General features: G+C 41.7%; 1 protein-coding gene across 1 annotated transcript in view; it reads right to left on the bottom strand.

Annotated features, from left to right (window-relative positions):
* STXBP4 (syntaxin binding protein 4) overlaps window positions 1–14277 on the bottom strand; it is a 192091-nt gene that overhangs the window by 153058 nt on the left and 24756 nt on the right. Inside the window, 1 exon segment of the mRNA XM_030206863.1 lies at window positions 3344–3438. Within this exon segment, the coding sequence (XP_030062723.1) occupies window positions 3344–3438 (95 nt within the window).

Below are 14277 nucleotides of genomic sequence, written 5' to 3'. Positions count from 1 at the left end.
ATAGTGAATAGGCCAGATTGCCAATAATGGGAGCTTCAGTAGATAACATGTATTAATGTGCTGAGAGTCAGGAAATTGATCCTGTAAGCTCTATAAGAAAGCTGTATCCACTGCATATCATGCAATGGGCTAGATTTACCATAAGGCACTATTGCTTTACATGAGCTGATGTGCATTATGTACAAGTACCTATTTACCAGTAATGTGCGGTACGGTATAGAGGATGCAATACTTCTGTGCATGAAAGAAAAGAAGGCACAGAGGCTGATCACATCTGATGATTGTAAGGTGGCCAATTTGGTAGAAAAGCAAAAGCTTGAAAGATGCTTTGATGCTTAGGGAGAGGAATGGCTTGCACTTCAAACGCAATCATAACAATCAGAAATACACAACTGCAAAACTCAAGAATAAGAGGGAATGGGATGAAGTTAAAAGGTTGTAGGCTCAGGAATAATCTAAGTTTATATATATATATATATTTTTTTTTTTACAGAAAGGGTAGTAGATGTGTGGAACAGGTGGTGGAGACAAAGACGGTGTCTGAATTCAAGAAAGCACAGAAACATAGAAACATGACGGCAGATAAAGGCCATGGGGCTCATTTTCAAAGCACTCAGCCTTACAAAGTTCCTTAGATTACAATGTAACTTTGTAAGTCTAAGTGCTTTGAAAATACGCCTCTAAATGACCCATCCAGTCTGTCCATCCTCTGTAACCCCTAATTCTTCCTGTTCCTAAGCGATCCCACATGCTTATCCCATGCCTTTTTAAACTCTGGAACAGTCCTCAACTCCACCACCTCCACCGGGAGGCCATTCCACACCTCCACCACCCTTTCAGTGAAATAATATTTCCTCAGTTTGCTCCTAAGCCTATTCCTCTCAACTTTGTCGTATGCCCCCTCATTCCAGAGCTCTCCTTCATTTGAAAAAGGCTCTCTTCCTGTACATAAATGCCCTTGAGATATTTAAACGTTTCTACCATGTTTCCTCTCTCCCTCCTCTCTTCCAGCATATACATGTTGAGGTTCATAAGCCTGTCCCTATAATTTTTGCATTCAAGACCGCTAATTTCGTAGCCGCCCTCTGGACCGACTCCATCCTGTTTATATCTTTCCTTAGGTGCGGTCTCCAGAACTGCACGCAGTACTCCAAATGAGGCCTCACCAGAGTCTTATACAACGGCACTATCACCTCCTTTTTCCTGCTGGTCATGCCTCTCTTTATGCACCCAAGCATCCTTCTGGCTTTGGCCGTCGCCTTTTCTACCTGTTTGAAAGCTTTAAGGTTGTCAGAAACAATCACCCCCAAGTCCCGCTCTTCCTTCACACACTGAAGCACTACACCCCCTATACTGTACCGTTCCCTTGGATTTTTGCGACCCAAGTGCATGACCCTGCATTTTTTGGGATTAAACCTTAGTTGCCAAATATCGGTTCATTCCTCTAGCTTCGCTAGGTCCTTCCTCATGTCATTCACACCCTCCAGGGTGTCCACCCTGTTGCAGAGTTTAGTATCATCCGCAAAGAGACAAACCTTAACAGACAGCCCTTCTGCAATATCACTCACAAAGACGTTAAAAACAGCCGGCCCTATGACCGATCCCTGCAGTACTCCACTGACGACTTCCTTTTCTTCAGAGCAAGCTCCATTTACCACCACCCTCTGTCTCCTACCATTCAACCAACTTTTCACCCACTCAGTTACTCTAGGTCCCACACTGAGGGCACTCAATTTATTTATCAGACGCCTGTGCGGAACCATGTCAAAGGCTTTGCTGAAATCAAAGTATACCACATCAAGCGCCCCTCCCACATTCAACTGTTTGGTCACCCAGTCGAAGAAGACAGACAGATTCGTCTGACACGACCTGCCACTAGTGAAGCCATGCTGCCTCGGGTCCCGCATTCCATGTAGTTCAAGAAATGTCACAATCCTCCTTTTTAGAAGCGTTTCCATTAGCTTACTCACCACCGAAGTCAGACTGACAGGTCTGTAATTCCCTACCTCCTCCTTACTTTCACAAGTATGTGGGATCTCTTAGGGAGAGGAGAAGATAGGGATCCTATCAATGGGCAGACTGGATGGGCCATTTGGCCTTTATCTTCCATCTTGTTTCTATGTTAAGTTATATTAAGGCATTCTTTGGCAACTCTTCTGAACCTAAGCTAATGTGTAAAAACCTTCTACCCAGGTGCAAAGGGGGCATTGTTAGAGTCAAGGGTAAATGGGAGGAATTGTAGAGGCTGAGGAGAGTAATGATGAACTGTTTAACAAATGTTTCTGTTCTGTGTTCAGAAATGAAAAGCCAGGAGTAAGATTGCAGATAAACACAAACAGAAAGGGAAGCAAGGTAGACCTTGAATGATTTTTAGAAGACTATGTTCATGAGCTGCCTAAACTAAAAGAAGACAAAGCGATGGGGCTAGATGGTATACATGTCAGGGTAATGAAGGAACTCAGGTAAGTTCTGGCAGCGTTACTGTCTGACCTTTAGAATAAGAAATAGTCCCAGAATACTGGAGACAGACAGACGTAGTTCCTCTCCACAACAGTGGCTGTCGATAGTGACCAGTGCTAACTCTTCTGTCTGTGCTTGAGCGCTGATTGGCTCAGGCACTGACAGAAAAGTCATGCTGCAGCCCCTTATCCCAAAACTCTTCCCCGAGCTTCCCCCCAACCAACAAGAATCTCGTTATTCGGTAGAACCCCTCCAAAACCCTCCCACCAAAAAAATCCCCAGTAATCAGGTGGACCCCTCCTGACACCCCCATAAAAAATAGCCTGGTGGTCCAACAGGTACACTGACCAGACCTCCCGCCCCCACCCCAAAAAAATACCCTGGTAGTCCAGCGGGTCCACAGACCTTACCCGGCCCCCCCACCCCCGCCAAAAAACCCCCAAAAAACTACCATGGTGGTCCAGAAGGCCCACTGACTCAACCTACCCCCACCAAAAGGTATCCTGGTGATCCAGCAGGCCCTGAGTTGGACCGGACCCAACCTCCTAGTGGAAACTGGCCCTGGTGGTGTAGTGAAATCCCTCTCCCCAGACTCCTCCACATACTTTTGTCTGAGGCAGGAGTGGCATGCACTTGTCAAAATGGAGACACCCAAGCCCCTTCCCGGCGCTATTCTGGCCTTGAAGATAATCTCTACGATATACATATTTCTCTACGATATACATATTTCCTCTAACTCTTTAAAACATACATTCAAGTAAGTTATTTCAGATGAGAAGAAGAATGGCTTCTCTGCTTGCCTTTTTCTCCTGCTCTATTTTTCTTCAACTCCGTATCAAAAAGAAAAAAAAGAAAGAGTAGAAAAGCTGTTAACAAAATGTACCATTTCTAGCTTCTTTACTTTCAGTCGAACAGTGGGATTTAGAGAAATCTTCCTTCCTTGCAATCCATAATCTTCAGTCCAGCTGGGGGCAACAGCTAAGAGACAACAGGGAGCATATGTTAATTGCAAGTCTGTTTTTTTTCTGAAAGATGCATTTATGAACTCCTGCAGTTTAAAATAATTACAATTACTGTCATTGTCTGATTGACCAAATTCTTACTTTCATGGTGGAACATCTTTATACCCCATTGAGAATTAAATATGACTAAAATACTGACAGAACTATATCTGCAGTTCAAAATTAACCATCATAATGAGGCCATTTTACTAAAGTGTGTTAGATTTTGCTATTAACGTGGCTTAACCAGAAAATTAATGCACAGTAGCTGCAAATTTAACACTGCAATGCCCAGCATTTTCATTGTAGGTCATACATTAATAGTTACATTAGCGGTTGGTACTCAGGCTACAGTTAGCACAGAAGCATTTAGGAGGGGGTAAGTGGTCCCACACTAACTGTGCATTAGTTGGCTAACCTTTCTTCCCAAGGGAGGTATTCCGCAATCTGGTGCGATCAATGGTGTTAAGCCATTTGGACTATTGCAATTTCATCTATGCTGGATGTAAAGCACACATTATTAAGAAACTTCAGGCAGCCCAAAACATTGCAGCCAGACTCATATTTGGAAAAGCGAAATAAGAAAGCACCAAACTCCTCAGAGAAAGGTTACGCTGGCTCCCACTGAAAGATCGAATTACATTCATACTCTGTACTCTGGTTCATAAAATTATTCATGGCGAGACCCCGATATATATGTCAGACCTCATAGATCTACCAGCAAGGAACACAAAAAGTTCATCACGCACATTCTTGAACCTCCATTACCCCAATTGTAAATGACTTAAATATAAATCAATATATGCATCTAGCTTCTCCTACATCTGCACGCAACTTTGGAACGCACTACCGAATGCCATAAAAACAACGCACAATCTGGCAGCCTTCCGAAAATTACTAAAGACTAACCTGTTCAAAGAGACTTATCAAAAGGATCCTCCATAAAGACCTAACATCAAAACTGTATCAGAATAAGTTAACATTGAACTGTTTTTATTTGGTTACTCTAATTACATTGTCATTATTGAATGTTATATACATTACCCTTGATCTCAAACACCTGAAATGAATTGTATTTCTATTTCCTTCTAAATTACTTTATATTGTCTGTACTTTAATTGTAATAATATTCTGTACTTCTTATTCCGGAAATGGCAATAGCCACTACGGTATAATGTAAGCCACATTGAGCCTTGAAAGAGGTGGGAAAATGTGGGATACAAATACAGACAATAAATAAACAACACACAGTATATGCAGCACACTGATGTTCATATTCTCCACATTCATTCTCTGCCCGTGCCCTGCCTAATTCCATCCCCTGACACAAAAATCCCTAGCATGTGACTTAGAGCCAGATGCACTAAAGTTGTCGGTAATTCCCGTTCCCTACCGATTCCATAGCGAATCGGTAGGGAACGGGAATGCATCAACGATAGGGAATGCAAATGAGCTACTCGTTGTAGCTCACTTGCATTCGCTATTTTCCTCGGTTGCCAGTCGGAGAATCGGGACGTCCCTTTCGATTATGCACCTCTTCCTGGTCTCTTCAGCCAATCAAAGCGCGTTTAGCTGGCTGGTGTCAGCTAAACGCGCTCTGATTGGCTGAAGAGACCAGGAAGAGGTGCATAATAGAAAGGGACGTCCTGATTCTCCTGCAACCAAGGAAAATAGAAAAATTTTGCTGTGGAGGGGTAAGTGGCGTGGCGAAGACAAAATAGAAGGGGGAAAAAACCCGCCTCAGTCACGAGCGCTGGCAGAGCGAAAAACGGCGAAAAAAAAAAGATGTCCCTCACAAGCGCAGGGAGAGTACGTCCATAAAGGGCGCCCCTCACATGCACTCGTTGCTTTTTTTTTTTTTTTTTACCTTTTTTGGGGGGCCCTTTTCCATTCCGATTCCCTCACAGGAGCCCTAACGAGAGGTGCAGACCTCCCCTTAGGGTTCCCATGGTAAGGAAATCAGAAAAACGGTAGTGCATCTCATTATAATGGGCTGCAACGGTAGTGCAGCGCATTATAATAGCTTTTGAATAATTTGCATTCCGTTTTCGTTGCCTGCTACCGTGACAGGGAAAATGCCCTTAGTGCATGCCCCCGGTAAACTACTTGCGTTTTAAACTGGCAGGAACCAGTTTAAAACACAAGTTGTGGGCTCGTGAGGTTTAGTGCATCTGGCCCTTAGTGAGCAGTAACCTTTAAAATACCACAAAAGAAGTTACCACATTTGCTTGCTTGATGTTACCGTGCGCTAAACCACATGTTAACCTAACGGTGAAAAGAGCCCAAAGTGACATTGCAAGAGAAGAACACACAGAAATCTAACCACTCTGTATGTCAAGAAAAAGCAGGGACAGAATATAATAGCAATGTAAAGGTCCAATCACACTAGAAATCATGGAGTGAGCATGTAAAACTGAAGTTACTAGATGCAGTGTGTGTTCAAGCCTTACTAAAATGATTATAAAAACACAGAAGAAAAGCTGAGTGGAAAACTCAAGCCGAATATAGTGTGATGGTTAAATGCTGTATGTCATTATCTACGACAATGTACAGCACAGTCAGAAGAATTTACTGGCTGCCAAGAAAACACAAGGGGCCCTGTTTACTAACCTGCGCAAGGAACGCGCTAGAGTTATTAGCAAGCGCTAAACGCTAAACACACCCACAGGAATATATGGGTGTCTCTAGCATTTAATGCGCGCTAAAAACGCTAGCGCGTCTTAGTAAACAGGGCTCAAGGTCTTGTTCATCAAGGAAGAAAGCCAGATAGAAACACTAATCCATGCAAAATCACATGTATGCTTGCAACTCTCAAACAAAAAAAGAAAAATCCTCCCATAAAAAAGTCAAGCAAAGAAAAGAACGGTTAGAGCCAAAATACCACAAGTCAGGATGTCATAAACAGGCTCAATTTATTAGCAATTCATTTTCAAGGAACAAAATCCAATTCAAGTACAAAATCCGTAGGAACTAGGAAGAGACGCTGTCCGTAATTTTGCAGCTCTTCAGAATTTTCGGCGACATTATTGGAGTTTGTCCGACAGAATACATGTCATGTGCACTTCATAATTGGACCCTGAGGAAGGCAAAGGTTGTTGCCGAAACACTGCAGTGTTAAGGCCATTATATTTGGAGTACCAATTATAATACTACCTTCCTTGTTTCTACAGATTTTGTGCTTGAACTGGATTTTGTTCCTTGAAGATGATTTGTTAATAAAGTCTATGACATCCTGACTTGTGGTGTTTTGGCTCCTTCTGTTCCTTTTCTTTGCAACTCTCAAAACAAAATAATCCAGTGGTCTGATCTGCTGCACATGGGAACATAAGATGCATTGTACATCCACTCTTTCTAATCAGACTTTTCTTTTTTGTCATCCATGCTTTATTTATATTCATCTCTCATTGAAAACACAGCATTTGGTCTTTCTTTTCTATCGTGTAGGCATAAACCCAGAAAAATCCTTAATGATTCTGGAACAAAAAGATTACAGAGGCTGCGATGGAAGCGGATTAAAGCAGCGTCCAAACACATCTTTTCAGTTCTCCATTTGACTGTTATAAGATTTAGGAAGTTATAGCTCTGGCCTTACCACTTTGTCGATCTAAAGTTTGAGCATTCATTACTTAAGCTGCACATGTATACTCTGGAGGAAAGGAGAAACAGGGGTGATATGATACAGACATTCAAATATTTGAAAGGTATTAATCCGCAAGCGAACCTTTTCCGGAGATGGGAAGATGGTAGAACGAGAGGACATGAAATGAGATTGAAGGGGGGCAGACTCAAGAAAAATGTCAGGAAGTATTTTTTCACGGAGAGAGTAGTGGATGCTTGGAATGCCCTCCCGCGGGAGGTGGTGGAAATGAAAAAGGTAACGGAATTCAAACATGCGTGGGATAAGCATAAAAGAATCCTGTTCAGAAGGAATGGATCCTCAGGAGCTTAGTCAAGATCGGGAGGCGGGGCTGGTGGTTGGGAGGCGGGGATAGTGCTGGGCAGACTTATACGGTCTGTGCCAGAGCCGGTGGTTGGGAGGCAGGACTGGTGGTTGGGAGGTGAGGATATTGCTGGGCAGACTTATACGGTTTGTGCCAGAGCCAGTGGTTGGGAGGAGGGGCTGGTGGTTGGGAGGCGGGGATAGTGCTGGGCAGACTTATACGGTCTGTGCCCTGAAGAGCACAGGTACAAATCAAAGTAGGGTATACACAAAAAGCAGCAAATATGAGTTATCTTGTTGGGCAGACTGGATGGACCGTGCAGGTCTTTTTCTGCCGTCATCTACTATGTTACTATGTAAGCTACACATTTTGGGGGTTTTCTGCGTGTAAAGCTTGTTTTACACATTTGGAGGCATATTTTCAAAGCACCTGGACTTCAAAGTTCCATGGTAACCTATGGAACTATAAGTCTAAATGCTTCAAAAATGAGCCCGTAGTAACCTATGGAACTTCATAAGTCTAAGAGCTTTGAAAACGAGCCCCAAAGGCTTTTACAAAACTATGTGGCTACATACGCCCATAAAAATATGCACAAGGAAACAGTGTGCTTAGTTTTAGATGATTTGTGCATAGACATTCCCAGGAGTGTAGTCTGGGAGGAATAGACGCCGAGTTGCAATGTATGCATTTCTTTTATAAAATACGTGGGTACAAATGTAGGTACTACTGCTGGACCTGGAAAACCATTTTATAACAGCATATAGACTATGCTTGTCCAATCTTCGGCCTATGGGCCAGAACCTGGCACACCAAGTGCTTTTTTTTTCTGGCCCTAAGTTTAGCAATTCTTGAGGTGCTTACAGCAGGATTCTGATTCCCTACCACAACTCAGATCTCTGTAAGCATGAGTCAGGTAGTGCTGGAAGTTTGGGTTGATCTAATGGTTTCAAGCCTTGCCCCCCCTCCCCCCCCCCCCCCCCCCCCGAAGTCGCTTCCTATTTTTGAGGATAGGAGCAGGACTGGCAGAAACTTTAGAAGCATATACAAGATGGAACACCCTGCAGCTTCTCTCTCCTGTCTTACGTCCAACAGAGCAATAGCGGCAACTGGTGATGTGAGAGTAGAGCTGAGGGCTACTGTAGACAGAAACAGAGTGGGGGTGAGAAGTGTGATGCTGAATCAGGGCCAGCCAGCCAGGAGAGGAAAATATGATTGCTGGATTGGAGGAAGAGGAGGGAAGAAATGTGATATGTTTCTTTGGGGTGGCAGAGTGCGATAGTTGACATGGAGGGGCATAATCAAACGGGGCACCCAAGTTTTCCTGAGGGCGTCCTCGCTTGATGTCCCGGCGAAGTGGTGGGGAAACCGGTATTATCGAAACAAGATGGGCAGGGCACCTAGATGTGGGTACAGTGGGTTTGTGGTGGGTTTTGGAGGGCTCACATTTACTACCACAAGTGTAACAGGTGGGGGGGAGGGGCCTGGGTCCGCCTGCCTGAAGTACACTGCAGTACCCACAAACTGCTCCATGGACCTGCATACTGCTGTCATGGAGACGGGTATGATATTTGAGGCTGGCATAGAAGCTGGAAATTTTTTTTTTTTTTTAAGGGTGGGAGGGGGTTAGTGACCACTGGGGAAGTAAGGGAAGGTCATTACCAATTCCCTCCAATGGTCATCTGGTCATTTAGGGCACATTTTTGTGGCTTGGTCATAAAAAAAAAAAAAAAGGACCAAGTAAAGTCGACCAAGTGTTCGTCAGGGATGCCCTTCTTTTTTCCATTATCGGCCGAGGATGCCCATGTGTTAAGCACGCCCCAGTCCCGCCTTCGCTATGCTTCCGACACGCCCCGTGAACTTTGGTCGCCCCACGACAGAAAGCAGTTGAGGATGCCCAAAATCGGCTTTCGATTATGCCGATTTGGGTGACCCTGGTAGAAGGACGCCCATCTCCCGATTTGTGTCGAAAGATGGGCACCCTTCTCTTTTGAAAACAAGCCTGATAAGGAAATAGTGTGACAGAAGGGACGTAATGGATCAGGATGGGGGAGGAACTAACTGGAACAAGGTGGAGTGGGGTGGGAAGATAGGGTGGGAGAGGAAAATAGGAATATAGAGGGGAGATGCTTGACATGGGGGGAGTAAGAAGACAAAGGGGGTGCTGGGCATTGGATGAGGAACAAGGCGAGAGTGGAATTAATGCTCTGCTACCTGTTAGAATTGTAAGCAAAGTTGGAAGGGTAAATGTTCTGTTGAAAGAAAATAAACCATTGTAAATCTGTAAATTGATATAATGTAATTTTATAACTTGATTACAGACTTTTTACGTAAGTTCCTGGTGCAGCTCATGTTCTCTCTTTAGCCTGAGCAGTTACTTAGCTATTGGCTCCTTCCTTCTTGTCTCTCACAGGACTGCACATTCTTGAGGACTTTTTGTAAATGTCTTGTATTTTAAATTTTAGAGTTTATGGACTCCTGATGCAGGCAACGTCACATGCTATTTATGCAAAGTCTGATGTGGCACCTATTTCTCTGTGGCCTTGTTTAGATACAATGTTTAAATGTGTTAGCTTTAATGTTAACAAGTATAAGTTTCTTTGCTTAATGTGTGCACCAAAACCAATAGAAGTGTTGGCCTAAATGAATTCGCCATCTAGTCCGAGGAAGCATATTGAACGAATTTGCCTGACTCAGATGAAACTGTATGAGAAACTGATTGCATCACGCAAGAGAAAGACTGAATTTGAAGATTCTCCAGTAACAAATAAAGTGAAACGTATGCTGCACAGTCAGTCATTTTCAAGTTCAGGCACTCGAGCTATAACGCAAGCTGCTCTGGACGACCTTATCCTTGACTTCATTATTCATGATATGCAAACTTTCAGTACTGCAAAATCACCAACATTACGAGATTTGATTACAGGCATTCCTCCAAATCAGTTAGGAGTAGAAAAACTGTTGTACAATAGATTGATGAGTTTTGAAGAAATGAAGATGAACTTCATTTGAGAACTGGAAAATTAACACTTTGTTGCTACTACAACGGATTGTTGGTCTATTCATCACAGATCCTTCCTTGGGGTGACAGTCCACTGGATAGATCAGATGGTGAAGCAAAGAAGATCTGCGGCTTTGGCATCTCGTTGCGTAAAAGGATCCTACACATGTGTTAGCTGCATTAGAATCAATCAATTCTGAATTCCACCTCCAGGATAGAATTACCAAAACAACTACTGACAATGGGTCAACAATTTTCCAAATATCAACAACATGTTGATCAAATTATGTCAATGATGATTATGAAGATGAGATGGAATTTCAAAACTTGCACGGTATCTTATCAACTTGCGTTTTCATTTGCTGCCACATCAGCGTTGCGCATTTCACTGCTTAAATCTGGTTGCCACACGTGAAGCTACAGAAGCAGAATCTGATTTGGCTTACAAAAAGCTGCATCGTTATACTTTTGCCAAATTCCAAGTATTATGGAACAAATGGCATGAAATGTGATGTCTACTGAGATTATTGAACAAGCATTTGGCCTCCATTTTTGTTACTCCTATTCAGATTCACTGGAACTCCATCTACAATTCAATCGAATGGTTTAATCGTCTAATCACAGAAAGAGGCATCAACGTCACGAATTCCGTCTACAAACAAGATGTTGCAGAATTTCGTTGTTCGGAAATCATGTTTATTGCAGACTAGGTCTCTGTAATGAAACCCTTGATGCAAGCTTTAGACATTCTTCAATGTGAAACTAAAGCATTCATGGCCTACCTTGTGCCCATTCTGGTATTGCTGAAAGAGAAACTACAAATATTTGAGAAAAACAACACACTTCAGACTTGTCAGACATTAGTAAGAGGATTTCTAAGTGGCATACAGAAGTGCTTTGAAGAGGAACTTATACCAGCTACAATATTACATCCCAAATTCAAGACTTTATGGATCAAAGACCCTACGCAGAAATTGCAAGGAATGGATTTGCTGTTGAAAAAAAAACAAAAAAAGCCAAGAGTCTAGTCACAGTTAATGCTACAGCAACTCAGACACAGTTGGACATGGATGATGATTTCTTCACTTTCAACACAGCAGACACCAACACCATAAGTGGCAAAGTTATTCTGTCTGCCTACATGAACAGTGTAAATTCTGTGTCAGAACTTGTTGGATATCCTGTTCTCAAAAGACATCTTTTCTGAAGTAAACACTGCTTTACCAGCCTCTCTTCCTTCCCGTTCACATTAATTGATTTGATTTGCTTACTTTATTTATTTTTTGTCTATTAGATTGTAAGCTCTTTGAGCAGGGACTGTTTTTCTTCTATGTTTGTGCAGCGCTGCGTATGCCTTGTAGCGCTATAGAAATGCTAAATAGTAGTAGTAGTAGTGAATGCTTGTTTAAAGTTGCTGGACAGTTGTTTAGTCCAAAAAGAAGTAAAATGACTGAACATTTTGAACACCAGCTACTGTTGGGCCTTAACTCAGCATTTGATAAAAAATCAAATAAGGAAGACTAAAATTATTACAAGTCCAACTTGTTTAATAACCTCAACAGACATCACACTTTGTGGGGGCTGAGAAGGGGGGAGGAATGATAGATTTTTGGCCAGCTTGTTAAAAAGACAGATTACAAGTTGATATGTACATATTCAAAATACTAGATTAACATACTAGATTCCGTGGTCCAACTTAAGAATACTTTTTACTTAGTAATAAAAAAGTAGTTTAAGAGACTATTTCATTACTTTTATGGATAAGACTCTCTACTTGTACTTCACTACTTTTTAAGCCACAGTACTTTTACTTTTCACGTAAATATTTTAAAAAAGTAACGACCTCATCTCTGGAAACAGGCACATTTTTGGCCTTCTCATATAGGTGTCTTGTTATAAAATTAACCTTCATATGTGTTTTTATTCATGATTATTAACTGAGGGTATTCTTAAACACAGGCACCATGAGCACAATCTAGGTGATATACAGTCACATAAAATAGAAAAACTGCCTATAACTTCAAAATGATATCAACAACAGTAAGTTGTTCAAGAAGGCATGCCATAATGATCCATCCTAAATACAAGACAACTAGACTTTACATGAACTAGACAAAACCGAACTCTTTACACTAGAATGACAATCTTCGTTGCTACTAATGAAAGTTACGCAATACACACTACTACTTTATTTCTCATACCAGAAATGAACTTTCTATAGTTGATTATCTAACTTATTTTATAATTCACTCTATCATTGAGCCTGCAAATTGGTGGGAAAATGTGGGATACAAATGCTACAAATAAATAAATAAATAAATAAATAAATTCAGGAACTTCAATGCAATACCACTTTTTATTCTACTTTACCATTTATGCGCCTTAATGCAATACCACTTGTAATTCTCTATCCGGAAATGGCGATCGCCATTACGGCATAATGCAAGCCACATTGAGCCTGCAAATTGGTGGGAAAATGTGGGATACAAATGCAACAAATAAAATAAATAAATAAGTTATGTATCAATCAGTCATCCACAGTCATTTGTGTGGAGGTGGACTGTATATCAAAGTAACATATAAGAACTTGGTTTCATTACCATGCTTACAGTCTGTGGACCGAGAGATTACCGTCTAACTTTTAAACACCAAAGCACATATACCATCTTTTGTGGCCCTTTTACGAAGCTGTAGTAGGAAGTGGCTTAGTGAACCCTTACCAATGCCAGAAAATGGCCAAATGTTCCATTTTCCAAATGAATGGCCACGCATTAATGGCAACATTAGTGCATGGACAGCCATTACCAAAAATTAGCATGTGAGCCCTTACTGCCACCTATTTTGTAGGCTATAATGGCTTATGTTCTAATCCTGGGCCAAACAGTTAGTGGCTGCGCTGATTCACACTGTCATTCTCACTCTCCACCCCCCCCAGGCGTGCCCCCTCCAAGAAAAATAAAGAAACATTTTTAAATTATTTGTGAATGTACATTGGGCTTTTACCACAGAACGCCTCAGCGCATCCCACGGTAAGCCCTTTTAAGCTGTGGTAAGCATGCGCTAGTGCTTACTGGAGCTTATTAAAAGGAGCCCTCTGTCAAGGGATTTTATTAAGTTTCATTTATTTTTTATTCTATCATATTATAAGATCCATCTTGGCAGTTAACAATACTAAAAATTGTCTAAAGAAAAAAGTAGAAAATAAAAAAAGAAAGTGACATTTCAAATCTTATCTTAATAAGACAAAATAAAAGCAGTTTAAAAGATACTGCAGATTACAGACTACGATTCCATGCCAGAACTCTATACCCACCTCCATCCTCTGCACATTTCAAAGTTTCAGGAAGTATATGCTTAGTCAATAGGTTTTCAAAATGTTCTTAAATTTCTAAAATAATGTTGCAACCGTAAAGAAGTACTTAAGTGTTTCAACAGAGTTGGAGCAGTAATGCTAAAAATAGAACAAATCTTATGAAATCTTATTTGTTTAAATGAGGGAACAATCAGGAGTCCTTCAAGACCCATGAAGGTAATATATAAGAAATAAAAAGAGGGGGAAGCCCATATAATAACTATCTTGTAAGGGATGCAGAAAAAAAAATGGGCAGCCAGTGTTCACTTTTGAGAAAAGGTGTCACGTGATCCCATTTTGCTCCTGTGAGAAGATTACTTGCTGTAACAGTTTCAATTTGCTCAAAAGTATGCTCTGAAAAGGAGCATTACAATAGTCTAAGGGGCCTTTTTACAAAGGCATGGTAGGGCTAATGCGCAGGTAGTGCCTGCCAAATCTGCCCTGCCATTGGGGTAACGCAGGAACCCAGCGATAGTTCCGAAGCTGAAGCACACAGTTTCCCGCAGTAGAAAATAATTTTCAAAT

This window comes from Microcaecilia unicolor, chromosome 6 (assembly GCF_901765095.1).
Source record: "Microcaecilia unicolor chromosome 6, aMicUni1.1, whole genome shotgun sequence".
In the NCBI taxonomy this organism is placed as follows: domain Eukaryota; kingdom Metazoa; phylum Chordata; class Amphibia; order Gymnophiona; family Siphonopidae; genus Microcaecilia; species Microcaecilia unicolor.
This window is presented reverse-complemented; position numbering and strand designations above follow the sequence as displayed.